The sequence below is a fragment of the Metopolophium dirhodum genome, chromosome 1, assembly GCF_019925205.1.
Source record: "Metopolophium dirhodum isolate CAU chromosome 1, ASM1992520v1, whole genome shotgun sequence".
Taxonomy (NCBI): domain Eukaryota; kingdom Metazoa; phylum Arthropoda; class Insecta; order Hemiptera; family Aphididae; genus Metopolophium; species Metopolophium dirhodum.
Window position 1 is genome coordinate 152575321 of NC_083560.1, and position 19237 is coordinate 152594557.

Below are 19237 nucleotides of genomic sequence, written 5' to 3' on the forward strand. Positions count from 1 at the left end.
TAATAATAATAATAAAAAGACAAAAATACACTGATAACGACCAGGTACTCATTAAAGTGCATAGATAGCAATAATATATAATAAGCATACGTGACATTATGTTTATTCTTTAATTTGAAATGATGTAACCCAACAATGAATAATGTTAATATCATTGTATTTATTCACTTCTAAATTCTAGTTTTGCTTACAACTAATCTATCTATAGATGACTAATGTATTTGCAATTGCCTGAAGTCTTATTTAACAACAACTTATGTGTTTTTTTTATTTGAAATGATGTACCCAAACAATGAATAATGTTAATATCAACGTATTTATTGACTTCTAAATTCTAGTTTTGCGTACAACTAATCTATCTATAGATGACTAATGTATTTGCAATTGTCTGAAGTCTTATTCATCAACATATTATATTTATTCTTTAATTTGAAATGATGTAACCCAACAATGAATAATGTTAATATTAACGTCATTTTTGGGTTTTAAATTCTGGTTTTTCTGATCATCTAGTTTATGTATAGTGGATAAATGTATTTGCAATTGTCTGAAGTCTTATTCATCAACATATTATGTTTTTTTTTTAATTTGAAATGATGTACCCCAACAATAAATAATGTTAATATCAACGTATTTATTGACTTCTAAATTCTAGTTTTGCGTACAACTAATCTATCTATAGGTGACTAATGTATTTGCAATTGCCTGAAGTCTTATTCATCAACATATTATGTTTATTCTTTAATTTGAAATGATGTAACCCAACAATGAATAATGTTAATATTAACGTAATTTTTGAGTTCTAAATTCTGGTTTTTCAGATCATCTAGTTTATGTATAGTGGATAAATGTATTTGCAATTGTCTGAAGTCTTATTCATCAACATATTATGTTTATTCTTTAATTTGAAATGATGTAACCCAACAATGAATAATGATAATATTAACGTAATTTTTGTGTTCTATATTCTAGTTTTGGGTTCAACTAATCTAACTAAAGGTGACTAATGTATTTGCAATTGTCTGAAGTCTTATTCAACAACAACTTATGTGTTTTTTTTATTTGAAATGATTTACCCCATCAATGAAAAATGTTAATATTAACGTAATAATTGAGTTCTAAATTCTAGTTTTCTGAACATCTAGTTAATTTATAGTGGATAAATGTATTTGCAATTGTCTGAAGTCTTCTTCATCAACAAATATTTTTTTTTTTTTTAATTTGAAATGATGTACCCCAACAATGAATAATGTTAATATTAACGTAAGTTTTGAGTTCTATATTCTAGTTTTGGGTTCAACTAATCTAACTAAAGGTGACTAATGTATTTGCAATTGTCTGAAGTCTTATTCATCAACATATTATGTTTATTCTTTAATTTGAAATGATGTAACCCTTCAATGAATAATGTTAATATTAACGTAATTTCTGAGTTTTAAATTCTGGTTTTTCTGATCATCTAGTTTATGTATCGTGGATAAATGTATTTGCAATTGTCTGAAGTCTTATTCATCAACAAATTATTTTTTTTTTTTTTAATTTGAAATGATGTAACCCAACAATGAATAATGATAATATTAACGTAATTTTTGTGTTCTATATTCTAGTTTTGGGTTCAACTAATCTAACTAAAGGTGACTAATGTATTTGCAATTGTCTGAAGTCTTATTCAACAACAACTTATGTGTTTTTTTATTTGAAATGATTTACCCCATCAATGAAAAATGTTAATATTAACGTAATAATTGAGTTCTAAATTCTAGTTTTCTGAACATCTAGTTAAATTATAGTGGATAAATGTATTTGCAATTGTCTGAAGTCTTCTTCATCAACATATTATGTTTTTTTTTTAATTTGAAATGATGTACCCCAACAATGTGTCGCGGTCCTGTGAGGAGTCGCGAGGATGAGGTGGTGCGGGGTCTTTTGACCACGTGAATAAAAAAAAACAAAAAAAATAAATAACGAAACGACGAGTGGAGTTTATTTTGTAGCGTATTTATGAGCGAGAGCTAAAAAAAAAACAACAGGCAACGGAGAACAGAATTCTACGCAAAACCGTAAAGAAGAAAAAAAAAAGAGAACAACGATGACGGGTGGTGCAACGATCTGCGGCCGCGGGTTGAACGTCTCGTATCAGTCGTCGGAAAACTAGTGACTTTATAATCCGGTTCACCCAACGGCCGGCCGACGGTTCACAGCGCGGGTGTCGCGCGCTGGCGTCGTCTGTCGTCGATTGGCGGTTTGTTTGAGAAGCGTAGCGCGGCTTTCCGCGTAAAAGGCTATTTGAATTCAAACAGCTATTACGCGGGACCGCGTCATACTCCCCCCCCAAACTGCCAACGGCGGTGGTGTTCCGGCCGTTGCCGGTGTTGTCAAAGGTTGTGTGTGGAGGGTGGGTGTGGTAAACACCTGTCCGTGGGCACGTTTTTCCAGCTGTGTTCAGCGGACGTGGCCCTGGTGGTGTCTAGTCATGTTGGGGGAACGTGGGGAGACTGAAGTACATGAGGCTGACCTCCATGTCTTCAGTGCCAGCCATGCCTGCGTCGGTCTCGCCTAACAGGTCCGCCTCCTCTTCCGGGGATATTTCCATATCCGCGGTTTGAGGGGTCGCGGCTGTTGGTTCTTCCGCGGTTCCGGTTGTTCCGGAAGTGGTTGTCACTTCCGGTACCGTGACCACGGTGAGGTCCGGTGTCGCAGGTTCTGGCTGTGGCGGGACGGGGGCTGGTGTTGGCGCCGGTTTTTCCAGGCGGTGCTGCTGGGACGTCTGCTTTGACTTGTAGTCCCGCATCCGCTGTTTGTTCCGGCGCTGGCGGGCGTTGAGTGAAACCGGTGGTGTTGCGTCGGTGGTGTTGTCCCTTTTTGGCAGCGGGTTGACGGGCGGTCCTGGAGGCGGGATGGTTGATGTCCTCGGTGCCGGTACTGGTCTCTCCATCAGTGGGTGGGGAGGCAGTCTCGCCGGTGCCCGACTTGTTGTTGTTGGTGGCGCCGGTCGAGTTCGGGTCGCCGGTCGTGCTGCGGCTACCGGTCGTGCCGTGGCCGTCGGTCGAGTCACCCGCCTGGGGCTGCGCGACATATTGAGCCGCATTGCGGTTGCGGGTTCGCCGCTCGTCGCCCTTTGGAAGACGACGGTCCGGTCCTCCCACCCACGCGTGTAGGCGGCCCACAGTACCGGGTCCCGCTGCAACTGCGCCGTGGTCATCTGGCGGACCCGTGCCGCCGTGGTGGTGTTGGTGCCCTCCTCCATGCTGACTGACCTCAGCAGCTGCTGGCTGCGTTCCAGCAGTTCCGCCGCTTGTTGGAGGGTGCTGGATGTGGCTGGTGGTTGACGCTCCATTGGTGCTATTCCGACTGAAATGATGTACACCAAATGCTATTGTGGGTTTATGGTTGGGGTGGGGGTTGGGTGGGGGGTGTTTTGGGCGCTGCGGTGTTTGCGCGTTTTAGGCAGGACACGTGGATCTTGCGTGTTGGCTGCTGGTCTGTGGTGAACACACCTTTGCTTACGCGTTTGTGTAGCTTTACCGGTCCCCACCATTTCGGTGCGAAGCCGGCGTGAAATTTTTTGTGCGCGTTTGACAGGTGGTGTGCCTTGTAGTACACTGTGTCACCTGTTTTGTACTTTGTGTCCGTCGGCCCACCTGTTACCGGTGGTGCGGTCAGTACATTGTTTTCGCGACTCGCCCTAGCCATGTTTATTTGTTCGATCGGGTTGTCCGCTGTCCGCGACAGTATCCAGTCCCCCGGCCTTTTTCCCTCTCTCCCGAGGACGAGTACCGATGGTGGATATCCTGTCCGGTCGTTACGCCTGTTCCTGATCGAAAAAAGAATGGGGGCTAGCTTGGTGTCCCAGGTGTTGTGGTTGCCGTCGATGAGTAGCGCGCGTAGACCTTTTTTTAATTCCTGGTTACGGCGTTCGACTGGGTTGGCCCTCGGGTGATATACCGGAGTTGTCCAGCCCTCGGCCCCCCACTGTTCGATCGCTTTACGCATATCGTTTGCTACGAACTGTGGGCCGTTATCGCTTAAGCACACACGGGGGTATCCGAAACGTGAAAAGAATTCTCGTTCAAGCGTTTCGGTTATTGTTTTTGTAGTGGCTGTTCCGAGGGGGTATGCCTCGGTCCATCTACTAAACAGATCCGTGGCGACCAGTATGTATTGTTTTCCCCTACTCGTACGCGGGTAGGGGCCCATGAGGTCTATGCTAACCACCTCCCAGGGGTGTCGGGGTATTCTGGTGGTCGCGGGGTCATCTGCGCGCGTGTTCAGTGGTTTGGTACACGCGCATATGTGACACGACTTGACGTACAGTCGGATGTCGTTTTTTTGTCCTTTCCAAAAAAACCGTTGTTTTACCGCTCTGTACGTTTCTTTCCAGCCCGGGTGGTTTGCGAGTACGTGATCGTGGTATGTCCAGATCACGTTCTGCGTCTTGTCCTTTGGGATGACTATGGGTGTGTGTTCGCCCAAATTTATCCGCAGAAGACCGTCGGTAAAAATGTATTTATTTTTTTTATCCGTGGTACTTCCGGTATTGTGCGCTGGGTCGTCCGTTGTCATGTTGCGCGCTGTGTCTCGTGTATTGGGGTCATTGGCCTGCCATGTCACGAGCATAGCGTGTGTCATTGTGGGACCACTAGTGGTGTTAGCCGGGTCCGTCGTGGCGAACAGATTGTCGGCCGGTGAGCTAGTAGCAGTGGTGAGTGGTGAGGTGGGTACTCCTACTAGTCGTTCCTCGAGGTGTTCCTCGTCTACCGGTGACCCGGTGGTTGGGTTGCGGGATAGCATGTCCGGCGCCTCGTTCTGTACGCCGGGCACATGTGTGGTTTTGTAGTCCAGGTTAGCCAGCTGTAGTGCCCACCTGGTTAACTTGGAATTTGTGTTTTTGGCTCGGTGGAGCCATGTGAGTGCCGAGTTGTCGGTGAATAGGTCAAAGCGGCGGGCCTCTAGGTATGGTCTAAACTTGTCGGTTGCCCAGATTATCGCGAGGCACTCGCGTTCTACCGCGGCGTACCTTGTTTGCGTATCACTAAACTTTTTGCTTGCGTAGGCGATTATCCGCCTTTCGTCCGGGCTGTCACCCCGTTGGAAAAGGACGGCACCTGCTCCTATTTCGCTAGCATCGGTTTGTAGGCAAAACGGTTTTCCGTAATCTGGCGTCGACAGTTTTGGCAAATCGTACAGAGCGCGTTTTATTTTGGTAAATGCGGCCTGTTCGGTTTCGGTCCACGACCATTTGGTCCCCTGTTTGAGTCTATTCGTTAGGGGTGCTATGGTGTCCGCGTAGTTGTCGACAAACTGGCTGTACCAGTTGCAAACGCCCAGGAACTTCCGTAGGTCCCTCAGTTTGGTTGGTGGGGGGTAGTTTATGATGCCCTCTAGTTTCTCCGGTTGTTTGTCTATTCCTTCGGAGGTGACTAGGTGTCCGAGAAATGAAATTTCGGTGGCTCCGAATTTGCACTTTTCGGGGTTGCACGTGAGCCCGTGTCTCTGTAGACGTTCTAGAACTTTGTCCAAGTGGCACTGGTGTTCGTCCACAGTGTTCGAAAACACCACTATATCATCTAGATATACGCGGACGAACTCGTCCAGGTACCCCCTCAGGACTTCGTCCATTAATCGCACGAAGGTCATGGGGCTGTTTTTGAGGCCGAAGGAGAGGACTCGGAATTGGTATAGGCCCCGACGCGTCCGGAATGCCGTGTATTTTCGCGCGTTTTGGTTAAGTGGGACCTTCCAGTAACCCGACTTAAGGTCCAGGACACTGAATACTTTTGCGCCTCTCATCTGACGTATCAGCGTATTGAGGTCGGGCATTGGGTAAGCGTCGGACTCAGTGATATCATTGAGCCGCCTATAATCAATGCATAGTCGGGGTGAGCCGTCTTTCTTTTTTGCTAGGACGATGGGTGCGGCCCACGGGGATGTGCTCTGTTCTACCAGTCCCTGCTCTTCCATGTCCCGTATCATGGTGTCGATTGTGGCCTGTTTTACCGGTGGGTAGGGATATGGTTTGAGTGCTATGGGTGTTTGATTTTTGAGGAGGATGTCGTGTTCAATTAACCTGGTGCGTCCTACCCTACCGTTGAATACGTCCGGATAGTTGCGTACTACTTCGGCGAGTTTCGCGCGTGTGTGGTGGTCACCGTTTATTGTTAATTTGTCGACATCTAGTGCTGGGGTTGGGGTGGGTGTCCGCCCTTTCCAGCACGCTGTTGTTCTCCTATCCGAACCTAAATGGATAGTGCTCGTTGTGTAGTCCCAGGTGACTTCGTTTTGTACGAGAAAGTCGTGACCTAGGAGCATATCGCAGTACAAATTTTCCAGAATGGCTGCGTTGAAGGTGACCGTGAGGTCTCCGATTCTGGCTACGAATGTGGAGGTACCACTTGTCGTGGTGGTATGTCCGTCCGCCATTCGTACCTGAGTTGGTTGTCCGTGTGGGGGTGTGCCATATTTATGTGCTATGTTCGGGCTTACATACGATTTTTGTGCTTGTGAGTCGAGTAGTGCTGTTACGGGGCCTGACCTAAATTCGAGTTCGACCGCGGGGGTCGGAATTTTGTCGGGGCATACACGTTTAGCGTTATTCGACGGTGGTTGTGATGCATAGCTGGGTAACTGGTTCTTAACCGCGTTATCGGTACTATGGGGAGCGGTTTGCACCGCCATTACCAGAGCATCCGTTTCGGTTACCTCTGTGCTATGGGTGTGTACCGTATGAGTACGTGTTAATTCCGTAGTAGGGGTCGTTGTGTGTGGTGATGATGACCTGCTACTTAACGGAATTTTAATGTTTTTGATGGGTGATATATCTGATGACGCCGAGTTTATCGATGCGCGTTTGATAGTTATATCCCCGTCTGTATTGCCGAGCGTTGTGTGTGGTGGCGTGGTTGTATGTGTGTGTGTGTTTGAGGCGGCGGCGTGGACAATTGTCCGTCGACTCATTTCCCGTTTCCCGAACGCGGCGTGTTCCCGGGGCAGTCACTGTTCCAGTGAGGACCTCCACAGTACCTGCACGGGTTGGGCGGTTGCGTTTTACCTGCAGTACCGTCCCGTGTACGCGGTTGCAGCTTCGGTTGGGGCGGGTGGGTTTGGGAATGTGATTTGTACGCCGGTTTCTGCTGCTGTTGTGTGGGCGTTTAATCTGGTGTGTATTCCAGGATTCCAGCTACCCGGCGGAGGTCTCCAAAAGTCACTGGTCTCTGCAATCGGATATGCGTGCGGTATTCGTTGCGCGTTAGACCGGCTATCGTACCGACTAGCTGTGTTTCAGATAGCCCGGTATTGACGCGGCGCGCGAGTTGGTTTTTTTGTGTCCCGAACTCCGTAAGCGATTGCGTTTGTGTTTGTCGGACGGATACTATCTCGGCCCGCAGTCGTGATTGTATTTCCACGTTGTCGAATTTTTCTAAAAATTCGGCACGGAACTCATCCCAGGTGAGGTCCAGTAGTCTGATGGTGTTCCACCATGTACTGGCTGCACCCTTCAGCTGCTGCGTGACAATATTAGTCCAGGCCGACCTATCTATACGCGTTTGGTACAATATCGATTCCGCCTTGTGTATGAATCGTACCGGGTCCTCAGGCGTTGTTCCGAGGAACTCCGGCAGCGAATGTTTCGCTGCACATACGTCGTCGTATGGTATCAGCGTCGATTGTTGTGACGCATAGGTGTGTGTGGAGGAGGGGGCATTGTATAAATTTGGCGTGTCATCGAAACGTACCGAACGTTCGGCGTGCTGGTTACCCGCGGACGGCGGTTCGCGTGCCGCGGAGTACCTCGTACCGTATTCCGTGTTGTTCGATGACACATTGTGGTGGGGGCGGGTCGGTGCTGTCCCTTCCGGTTGGTGTTCCGGTGCTTGGCGTGCCATACCCATTTCTAGGCGTCGCATTGTTTCTGCAATGCGGCGTTGGTCGTCGCCAAAGCGGGCCATGCAGTCCTCGAGCATGGTCAGTCGCGATTCCAGACTGTGCCCATGCGCCGAGTTTTCCGCCGCTTGCCGTACCTCCTTAATTATGGACCGACTCGCTTGAATCATGTCCATAGCCTGTTGGTGTGTGGGTGTGTGTGGTTTATTGGTGGTGGTGTTCGGTGGCTGGGCGGGTGATGATTCGACCGGTTGGTTTTCCCTTTGTCCGGCGTCAAGTATTTGACCTGTTGGCGGGTTGTTTCCGGTATGCCCGGCGGGTTCCATAGGCGGTGTAGTGATCCCTCACTGCTCGCTTATATTTTTGAGTTCGTCGACGTTGATGGTGAATGTAGGAGAAAAGGTTGTAGAGCGACAAGTTACACAAGTTAGTTATAAGTAATTTATTTAAAAAGTAATTAATTTCGTATATAAATTTGAGGACAGAGCGAAAAGCATCTGCCCGAGAAGTTAGTGACTGCGTAGTGCAGACTCTGTACTAAATCCTAATTTGCTATAGACTCTATCTTATATTTATATAAAATCTATATGTATAAAAAAATGTACACGGTAGAGCCCAGGAGGTGGATATCTGAAAGGGAACCGGAGCTGGACGTTGTTATTGCAAAACAACCCGAATGTACGATTGGCACTCTTCTTTATTGGCACTTAAATTATTATAGGTTTGTTTTGCAGATATTTGATGTCGAAGTTTTAATTACGTCGTAAAACTCTAGGTACGTATATGTACGCGATTCTTGGAATCGAATAGTTGAAAGTTAATCTCCTTGTTGTTGTTGTCCTACCGCGGAAAGGTACTTAATATATTCGTAGAAACGCAGGTTTACTACATTCCTCCCCTCGAAGATGGAAGTCCCCGACTTCCACTAATTCAAGAATGTTCGCAGTGTTGGGTAGCCGGTAGGGCTGTTTCTTGGCGCGAGTGGGAACTCGACCATGTCGACTCCTCTTAATGACATCACTGGGTTTGCATTAAGTTCCTCTGTTTCTTCCTGTGACTGTGCTACTTCCGTGTGATTTGTTACTGTTTTTGTTTTAACCATATTTATTATTAATATGATTACTGCCATAAAAATACTACTTGTTATTACATATAATATATAATCGTTGCGCTCTTGCGCGTCCTTTAGCTCGTCAATTTTGTTGTCGACTTTCCGTTGTTTTTCTAATTGCTTGTTTGACCCTGACACTTTATGTAGGTCCTCCATGTTATTTGTTTTAACATGGTAATCTTCCATTAAGTTGTTGTTGTCGGTGAACGGCATATCCTTTATGTGTTCTAAAACTGATTTCGGGTTGAAATCCATATATTCAGATTTGTAATCGACTTTCCCTGGTATGAGTACGTCTCTAGCGGCGTACGCTTTACAAGTTTCATTTAAACTTAAGATACCTACACCTCTTAGTGTATGGCTGGTGGATTCTTTATCTTCGTCGCAGGTGATGAATACTAAATCGTAGTTAGTGACGTAGATCCACTCGTTTTTGAATCGTTTTTTGTGAAAGATGGATGTACCCATTTGTACGTGCATGATTTCGCAGTTTGTTGGAACTTTTATAGGATCTTGGAGTAATTGTACTTCGCATGCTGGTCTACTAGCACGTGGATGTAAAGGATTACCCTCAGGACACAAAAGGAAGTCTCTAGCGTGTTTACAATGTGTGTAATACAATTCGTCATAAAGAGCATAGTGTTCTTTCGTTTTACTTATAGCTAGATACTTATTACTAGGTTTTATATAAAAACAATCGTTTCCGGTGCACACTGGCACAGGTATTAAATTATACAAATTAAAATCATTTTGATAAATTAAAGGTAAAGAAATTATAAACACTAAGTTGTCATTTGCATAGTATATAGTAATGTCTGAGAGCTTTATCAATTCGTAAATATTTTGTATGTCTAAATCAGTTGGTAAATCGGTGCCCCCAGGTAATGATACTTTAACGTCTTTAACGTGTTCTAATAACTCTTTTGGAGATATTAAACTTGGATGAATAATTCCCATTTTAGCTTGTTGTATTACCTCTAATAGTGTGTTTGTTTCTTCTATCTGTTTTGTAATTAATAAATTAACGTGTATAAAATGTTTTGTCAAATAGTTTTTTATTTGTTGTTCCCTTGTACTGTTTGTCGTTTCGTTCACCATTAATGTTAAAGGTACCGAAGATATAATGTTGTGTGACACTATATTATTCTGTAGTTGTACTACTTTAATTTGTTCTTTTATTAGTTTAGATTGCGAAGTGCTTTGGCTTTTTGCTATATTAAAATTAAATTTTTGTATGCATTCTAAATTGCATATTCCGTATATTAATTTAGCTGCTTTTGTAACGAGTTTAGTTAAAGCATTACGTTTAGTAATTATGTGACCAATAGAATCTAAGACTTGTGTCTTTTTATTGTGTAAATTGTCAACTATAGCGGTGGCTGTTTTAAGTAAGTTGTTACAATTAAAGTTATTGGTAACTGGGTCGTGCATGTATGCAACACACAATTCGTTTGTTTTATCTATTACTTCGTTTATGTATTCGAATTCTTCGTTATATTTAGTAAGATTAATGTATGCAGTAAGATCCCATTGAGATGTAATAAGTTTCAAAGGTCCCCGGTTCTCGTAGTATAAGCCAGAGTGTCGGGTTAGTTGTTCGTCGGTGTATCGAAAAGTCCCCGACGTGAATGGTATTATCAGAAGCATAAGTCTGAAAATCGTTTCAGCTTATTAGTTTAATATAGTTTTATAATAAAAGTTTAACTTAATAGTATTCAATATACCCGTTCTACTGTTCAGGAAACTACTAATAATAGTAATATGATTACGAGTGTAAAATAAATAGAATGATAATAAAATAGTATTATAATTAATCAAATCCCATAACCCTTATAAAACGATTTGATAATAAAATCTTAAATACCGTAGTATATTATAATAATAATAATAGTAATAATAATTATACTGTAATAATAACCCGTCTCCAAAATAAAATGAATATAATTGTATGACTTAATGTATCCTACAATTTGTTTTTCTGACATAATTCGCAATGTTTAATATAATGTTTGACGTCTTTTTCCATGTGGCGCCAGTTATAATTAAGTTTTAATCTTTTCACTGTGCGCGATACACCTGCATGTCCCCCTAACGGTGAGTTATGGTGCTCGTAAATTATTAATTTCTTTTCGTCTTCGGTTAATTGTTGACCCGTGTAAATTTTTACTACAATGTCGGTTGCTTTAAAAATATGCCGAAACATTGTTCGAATACGTAAGTAACTGGTGAGTGAGGTGGACCCGTCTAATTTATTCGTAGAAAACGAGTTAATTTTATTTGTTATGCAAAACGTTTTTAAATTGTTTATGGCTTGGTAAATGACCTCGGCTTCGAGTGGTGTTGTATACGTGGCCTTAAAACCATAAATTATTAATAAATTCGGGTCTCTTTGGATAGTACAAAACTTGTTTTCTTCGGAAAACTGTATTTGACCTACGTCAATGTTTTTTATTACTTCACGCACTGCCGGGTTAGTTATGACTTTGTCTTCTGAAACTAGTATTATAACGTTCTCTGTCTCTACGGCCTTAATTATATCATTGTCGATTTCGATAATTTTTGAATTGAAGATGGGTTTGCTTTCCGCGGCTTTGAATTCATTGAACCCGTTAATTGCGTTGGTCGGACCGGTTTGTATCATTCGAATTCGTGATAAACAGTCGGCGTTCGAGTGCTCGGGGCCGGCCCGGTACGTAATGTCATAATCGTAATCGGCCAGTTGTAATCGCCAGCGCATTAACTGCGATGACGCGTCTTTAATGCCGAATAAATATGTTAAAGGTCGATGGTCGGTTATAATGTTGAAATGACGACCGTATAAATATGGTCTGAAATATTTCACGGCCCAGACGATGGCTAATAATTCCTTCTGAATAACGCTATAGTTACACTCCGCTTTATTTAATGTTCTACTGGAGTACGCGATAGGTTGGTCTTTAGGGACTTCCCCCTGAGATAAAACGGCTCCTATTGCATACTGACTTGCGTCTGTCATTAAATTGAACTTTCCCGCTTCCCAGTCGGGATAGACTAGTAACGGCGGGTTCATTAAAGCTTTTTTGAGTTCTTCAAAACTATGTTCGCAATTATCGGTCCAAACGAATGGTACGTCTTTTTTAAGTAAATAAGTTAATGGCTTTGCTATTTTTGCAAAATTATCGACGAAACGTCTATAGTAATTTAATAGTCCTAAAAATGACTTAATATCCTTTGCATTTTTCGGTTTAGGATATTCCCGAATGCATTTCAATTTGTTCGGGTCCGGGGAAACTCCGGTTTCGTTTATTACGTGCCCTAAATACAATACTTCTTTTCGTAAGAAAGAACATTTGTTAGGTTGTAATTTAAGTTTGTGTACGCGCAGCCTATTGAATACTTGTTCTAATTTTTTCTGGTGGTCCATAAGACTAGATCCGTGTACTACAATATCATCTAGGTATGCAGTGCACATTTCTTCAAGTCCCATGAGTACAGATTTCATTGCGCGCGTAAAAGTGGCTGGAGCTGAGCTCAGTCCGAAAGGCATGCGTAAAAATTCGTAGTGACCGGATTTTGTAGAAAAAGCTGTTTTATGTGTATCGGCCGGGTCTATATGCAGCTGATGATAACCTGCCGCCAAATCCAAAGTACTGAAGTATTTGGATGATCCTAGGGATTCTAATATCTCTAGTAAGTTTGGGAGGCCATAAGCTTCATTCTCGGTTACTTCGTTAAGTTTTCTGAAATCTACGCACACTCGCAGTTTGGGTTTCCCTGTCGGATCTAAATTTTTCTTTTTCACTACTACGAGTGGAAAATTGAAAGGTGATTTAGAATCACGTATAATATTGTTATGTTTCATTTCTTTAATTTGTTTTTCGATTTCTTCTTGGTATGCCCAAGGTAAACGATACGGGCGTATGTTAATGGGTTTTGTGCAACGCGGTGTGTTTATTGTGTGAGTCACGATTTCCGTGGCGCTAAGATAGTCACCCGGTAAATAAAACAGGTCCGCGTAATCACAACAGAGTGCTAAAATATTTTCCCGTTCTTCTTTATTCAAATCGTCGGTTTTAATTTCGCGTTTGATTTGTGTTATACGATCGGTTTGTTTGTCATCTATAAAAGAGGCTGTCAATACTGTTTCATTATATGGCTCCCACTCGATATGTTGTGTGGTAAGCTCGTCTATCACGAAAGGTTCTTCTGAAATATTTATTATATTACTAACAATGTTATTTTTGTTAACCGGACTGATACTGTTCGCGATTATTACGTTTTCGTTCACGTCTTGTTTTTTTATAGTTATATTCTCGTGACCTATGTTTTCGTCGTTTTTTATGAGAAGTACACAATTGCTACGCGGCGGTAATATAATTTCTTTAAAACCAGTTTCTTCTGGTATTGTTAATAGATTTTGGCTATAGTCCATGATAACCTTGTTTTGTTTTAAAAAGTTACGACCGATGATGCCCGACTCGTTTATTGGAAAATCGCCAAAAACGACGTCGAATTTGATGAGCACATCGACGTTGTTAATTTGCATAGTGGTTACCATAGTGCCTACGGTAAATATTGGAATTTCGTTAATGCCTTTTATCGTACGTTTCTCGGATTCGTTTATGACAACTTGTCCTTCTAGCGCGGTTATTTTAATGAGATTCATCTCCGCGCCGGAGTCGACTAATAATTTAATATTATGAGGTTGGAAATTATTTGATCCACACATTATGTGTTCTTCTTCGAAATTGGCTACAACTCTTACATGATTTTGGTTGATTTCGTTTACGGTACGGCTAGTGCTAGGACTTTCGGTTTCCTTACTAGTGGTTTTTTTACTTTCATTGTAAATACGTTTCCTACAATCTTTTATATTATGATTTGTTTTCTTACAGTACGCGCAGAACCTGACCTGCCCTTGATACTCGTGTTTTACTACACTGGTTTTATCGTCGCGACTGTTAATGGGATTTCTAAAATTCGTGCTGTATGAAGTACCTGTATTACTACGGCACTCGTTTGCATAATGGCCCATCTTACTGCATTTATTGCATTTAATATTCTTTTTATTCGCGTTATTTTTCCCGTAATTTTTGTTAGTGTTAAAACGGCGATTAATGTGTTGTAAATCCTGTTCTTCTTCGGTTGCTATAGAAACGGCTTTTTCGAAAGAGGATACGTCGCGTGCTTTTAATAATGCTCTGATTTCGGGTCGCGTCCCGTTAACAAATGCGGTAAGCGCTCCCGTTTTATAAGATGCAGCTACTGCTGTGGCTGATGCTGGCTCTAGTCCTACAGTTAGTGCTCCTACTAATTCATGAAAACATTTTTCCGTACGCCCGGCGAAGCTACGTATGTCTTCGTCGGAACGTTGTTTAATATTGCTCATTTGCGATTGTAAATAACTAATGGAATGCGGTGTTCCAAAAACAGCTCGAAGGTGGGCTTTAAGTTCGGCCCAGTCTGCAAAATTTCGGTATCGGGCAGACTGGAAAGCGGTCCCCTTTAATTTAGCTATTATATTGTTAAAAACTACCGTTTTAAGATTTTCGTGAATATTGTTCATTACATAGTCACATTCGATTATGTATGAGGCTAAATCTGCCTCAGTGCCCCCGCTAAAGTTAGGTATGCCGCGCAAGGCGGAGTCAATTCCTAATGTTACGCTCATAATTGTCGTGTGTAAAGTTTGCGGGTTATATCTAACTACTGACCAACACCTATTTGGACTCTCAGACATATACTATATAATTGCTTAAATAACAACTTACAGTGCGAAATTCATTGCTCTTTTGTCCGGTCCTAAATGGTTGCGTGCTGACGGCTCTGCTGACTCGTCGCTGATGCTCTGCTTGGCTAGTTGAGTGAAGTTGAAATGTTGAATGCAGTTGAACTGTTGATTGCAGTCGAAAATGTTGAATGTAGTTGAACTGTTGATTGCCGTTGCAAATGTTGAATGTAGTTGATGTCTTGGCTCGGTCCTCCTATCGTCAGCAACGTGGTTGAACTCGAGGTCCGCTGATGTACTCGATTCTAGGTTGGATACTAGAATTCTTCCTTCAGGTTACCCCACACCTGACACCAAAAGACGTGTAGTGATCCCTCACTGCTCGCTTATATTTTTGAGTTCGTCGACGTTGATGGTGAATGTAGGAGAAAAGGTTGTAGAGCGACAAGTTACACAAGTTAGTTATAAGTAATTTATTTAAAAAGTAATTAATTTCGTATATAAATTTGAGGACAGAGCGAAAAGCATCTGCCCGAGAAGTTAGTGACTGCGTAGTGCAGACTCTGTACTAAATCCTAATTTGCTATAGACTCTATCTTATATTTATATAAAATCTATATGTATAAAAAAATGTACACGGTAGAGCCCAGGAGGTGGATATCTGAAAGGGAACCGGAGCTGGACGTTGTTATTGCAAAACAACCCGAATGTACGATTGGCACTCTTCTTTATTGGCACTTAAATTATTATAGGTTTGTTTTGCAGATATTTGATGTCGAAGTTTTAATTACGTCGTAAAACTCTAGGTACGTATATGTACGCGATTCTTGGAATCGAATAGTTGAAAGTTAATCTCCTTGTTGTTGTTGTCCTACCGCGGAAAGGTACTTAATATATTCGTAGAAACGCAGGTTTACTACAGCGGAAACCGGACTTCGTTGGCCTGCAGGTTCAGGTCCGTGAAGTGTTGTATCAACCGGATTTCAAGATCATCCTTCGCGCCCGTATCCGACAACTCGCGCTGCCTGCATTCGTAGCGCAACTCCGCGGCGGTCAACTCATTAATATATTTTCCCGGCATGACGTCCGGTTGTTTTTCCGGTGTTGTTTACGGGAAAATATAAAATGTGGCTGTTGTCGGTGGAAAGGTCGTCGCGTTCCTTCGATCAGCTGTGTTGACCGTTTATCGGTGTTTATTTTCGTACGGAATGTAGGTCAGTGGGTTGTTATTGTTTTGTTATTGCGCTTGCCGGGCGATCACAGTAACCGGTTTTCGCAGAGTGTTGTCACGGCTGCGCGTGTGTGCGTTATCCGGCCCACTACTGCGATTAGGGAAGACGGCGGCTGTCGCTTTGGGCGGCGGCGACGGCAGTCCGATTATGTGGTATTTCTGTCCCAGGTAATCGCGTGTTGACGTTATCGGTGGTGGTGCTGGGCGGTGGTGGTGTGACCCTCTCGCGCTCTTGCGTTCCTACCTACCTACGTCGTGTGTGTGTGGACTTTGGAGCGTCGCGCGCGGTGTAGTCGGTGCGTCCGTAAATCGGGCGGCGCGGCTGGTCGTTACGTCCTTATGTAATATATTACGTAACGCCGGTTTTTCCGTTTTCGCCAGCTAACCACGTTTTTGTCGGATCGCGTCGGGGACTTTTTTCCAAGTCGCGCAACGGGAAGGGTATATGATGGTGGTAGTAAGGGGTAAGTTAATAAGTTTTCACTTACCGGTGATTCCTGTACGGGAGCCAGTTGTCGCGGTCCTGTGAGGAGTCGCGAGGATGAGGTGGTGCGGGGTCTTTTGACCACGTAAATAAAAAAAAACAAAAAAAATAAATAACGAAACGACGAGTGGAGTTTATTTTGTAGCGTATTTATGAGCGAGAGCTAAAAAAAAAACAACAGGCAACGGAGAACAGAATTCTACGCAAAACCGTAAAGAAGAAAAAAAAAAGAGAACAACGATGACGGGTGGTGCAACGATCTGCGGCCGCGGGTTGAACGTCTCGTATCAGTCGTCGGAAAACTAGTGACTTTATAATCCGGTTCACCCAACGGCCGGCCGACGGTTCACAGCGCGGGTGTCGAGCGCTGGCGTCGTCCGTCGTCGATTGGCGGTTTGTTTGAGAAGCGTAGCGCGGCTTTCCGCGTAAAAGGCTATTTGAATTCAAACAGCTATTACGCGGGACCGCGTCAAATGAATTATGTTAATATCAACGTATTTATTGACTTCTGAATTCTAGTTTTGCGTACAACTAATCTATCTATAGATGACTAATGTATTTGCAATTGTCTGAAGTCTTATTCATCAACATATTATGTTTATTCTTTAATTTGAAACGATGTAACTCAACAATGAATAATGTTAATATTAACGTAATTTTTGAGTTTTAAATTCTGGTTTTTCTGATCATCTAGTTTATGTATCGTGGATAAATGTATTTGCAATTGTCTGAAGTCTTATTCATCAACATATTATGTTTTTTTTTTTAATTTGAAATGATGTAACCCAACAATGAATAATGTTAATATCATTGTATTTATTGACTTCTTAATTCTAGTTTTGCGTACAACTAATCTATCTATAGGTGACTAATGTATTTGCAATTGCCTGAAGTCTTATTTAACAACAACTTATGTGTTTTTTTTATTTGATATGATTTACCCCATCAATGAAAAATGTTAATATTAACGTAATAAATGAGTTCTAAATTCTAGTTTTCTGAACATCTAGTTAATTTATAGTGGATAAATGTATTTGCAATTGTCTGAAGTCTTATTCATCAACATATTATGTTTTTTTTTTTAATTTGAAATGATGTAACCCAACAATGAATTATGTTAATATCAACGTATTTATTGACTTCTAAATTCTAGTTTTGCGTACAACTAATCTATCTATAGATGACTAATGTATTTGCAATTGTCTGAAGTCTTATTCATCAACATATTATATTTATTCTTTAATTTGAAATGATGTAACCCAACAATGAATAATGTTAATATTAACGTCATTTTTGAGTTTTAAATTCTGGTTTTTCTGATCATCTAGTTTATGTATAGTGGATAAATGTATTTGCAATTGTCTGAAGTCTTATTCATCAACACATTATGTTTTTTTTTTAATTTGAAATGATGTAACCCAACAATGAATAATGATAATATTAACGTAATTTTTGTGTTCTATATTCTAGTTTTGGGTTCAACTAATCTATCTATAGGTGACTAATGTATTTGCAATTGCCTGAAGTCTTATTTAACAACAACTTATGTGTTTTTTTTATTTGATATGATTTACCCCATCAATGAAAAATGTTAATATTAACGTAATAATTGAGTTCTAAATTCTAGTTTTCTGAACATCTAGTTAATTTATAGTGGATAAATGTATTTGCAATTGTCTGAAGTCTTATTCATCAACATATTATGTTTTTTTTTTTAATTTGAAATGATGTAACCCAACAATGAATAATGTTAATATCATTGTATTTATTGACTTCTTAATTCTAGTTTTGCGTACAACTAATCTATCTATAGGTGACTAATGTATTTGCAATTGCCTGAAGTCTTATTTAACAACAACTTATGTGTTTTTTTTATTTGATATGATTTACCCCATCAATGAAAAATGTTGATATTAACGTAATAATTGAGTTCTAAATTCTAGTTTTCTGAACATCTAGTTAATTTATAGTGGATAAATGTATTTGCAATTGTCTGAAGTCTTCTTCATCAACATATTATGTTTTTTTTTTAATTTGAAATGATGTACCCCAACAATGAATTATGTTAATATCAACGTATTTATTGACTTCTAAATTCTAGTTTTGCGTACAACTAATCTATCTATAGGTGACTAATGTATTTGCAATTGTCTGAAGTCTTATTCATCAACATATTATGTTTATTCTTTAATTTGAAATGATGTAACCCTTCAATGAATAATGTTAATATTAACGTAATTTCTGAGTTTTAAATTCTGGTTTTTCTGATCATCTAGTTTATGTATCGTGGATAAATGTATTTGCAATTGTCTGAAGTCTTATTCATCAACAAATTATGTTTTTTTTTAATTTGAAATGTTGTACCCCAACAATGAAAATGTTAATATCAACATATTTATTGACTTCTAAATTCTAGTTTTGCATACAACTTATCTATATATAGGTGACTAATGTATTTGCAATTGTCTGAAGTCTTATTCATCAACATATTATGTTTATTCTTTAATTTGAAATGATGTAACCCAACAATGAATAATGTTAATATTAACGTAATTTTTGAGTTCTAAATTCTGGTTTTTCAGATCATCTAGTTTATGTATAGTGGATAAATGTATTTGCAATTGTCTGAAGTCTTATTCATCAACATATTATGTTTTTTTTTTTAATTTGAAATGATGTAACCCAACAATGAATAATGTTAATATCATTGTATTTATTGACTTCTTAATTTTAGTTTTGCGTACAACTAATCTATCTATAGGTGACTAATGTATTTGCAATTGCCTGAAGACTTATTTAACAACAACTTATGTGTTTTTTTTA

General features: G+C 41.0%; 1 protein-coding gene across 1 annotated transcript; it reads right to left on the bottom strand.

Annotated features, from left to right (window-relative positions):
- Nucleotides 1–7148: 7148 nt before the first annotated feature.
- Nucleotides 7149–8207, bottom strand: LOC132933390 (activity-regulated cytoskeleton-associated protein-like). The gene has a single exon (XM_060999684.1). It carries the CDS (start codon nt 8205–8207, stop codon nt 7149–7151), a length of 1059 nt encoding a protein of 352 aa, XP_060855667.1.
- Nucleotides 8208–19237: the final 11030 nt, after the last annotated feature.

Excerpts from the sequence above, each read along its gene's own strand:
- LOC132933390 (XM_060999684.1), bottom strand. The coding sequence starts at position 8,207 with ATGGAACCCGCCGGGCATACCGGAAACAACCCGCCAACAGGTCAAATA.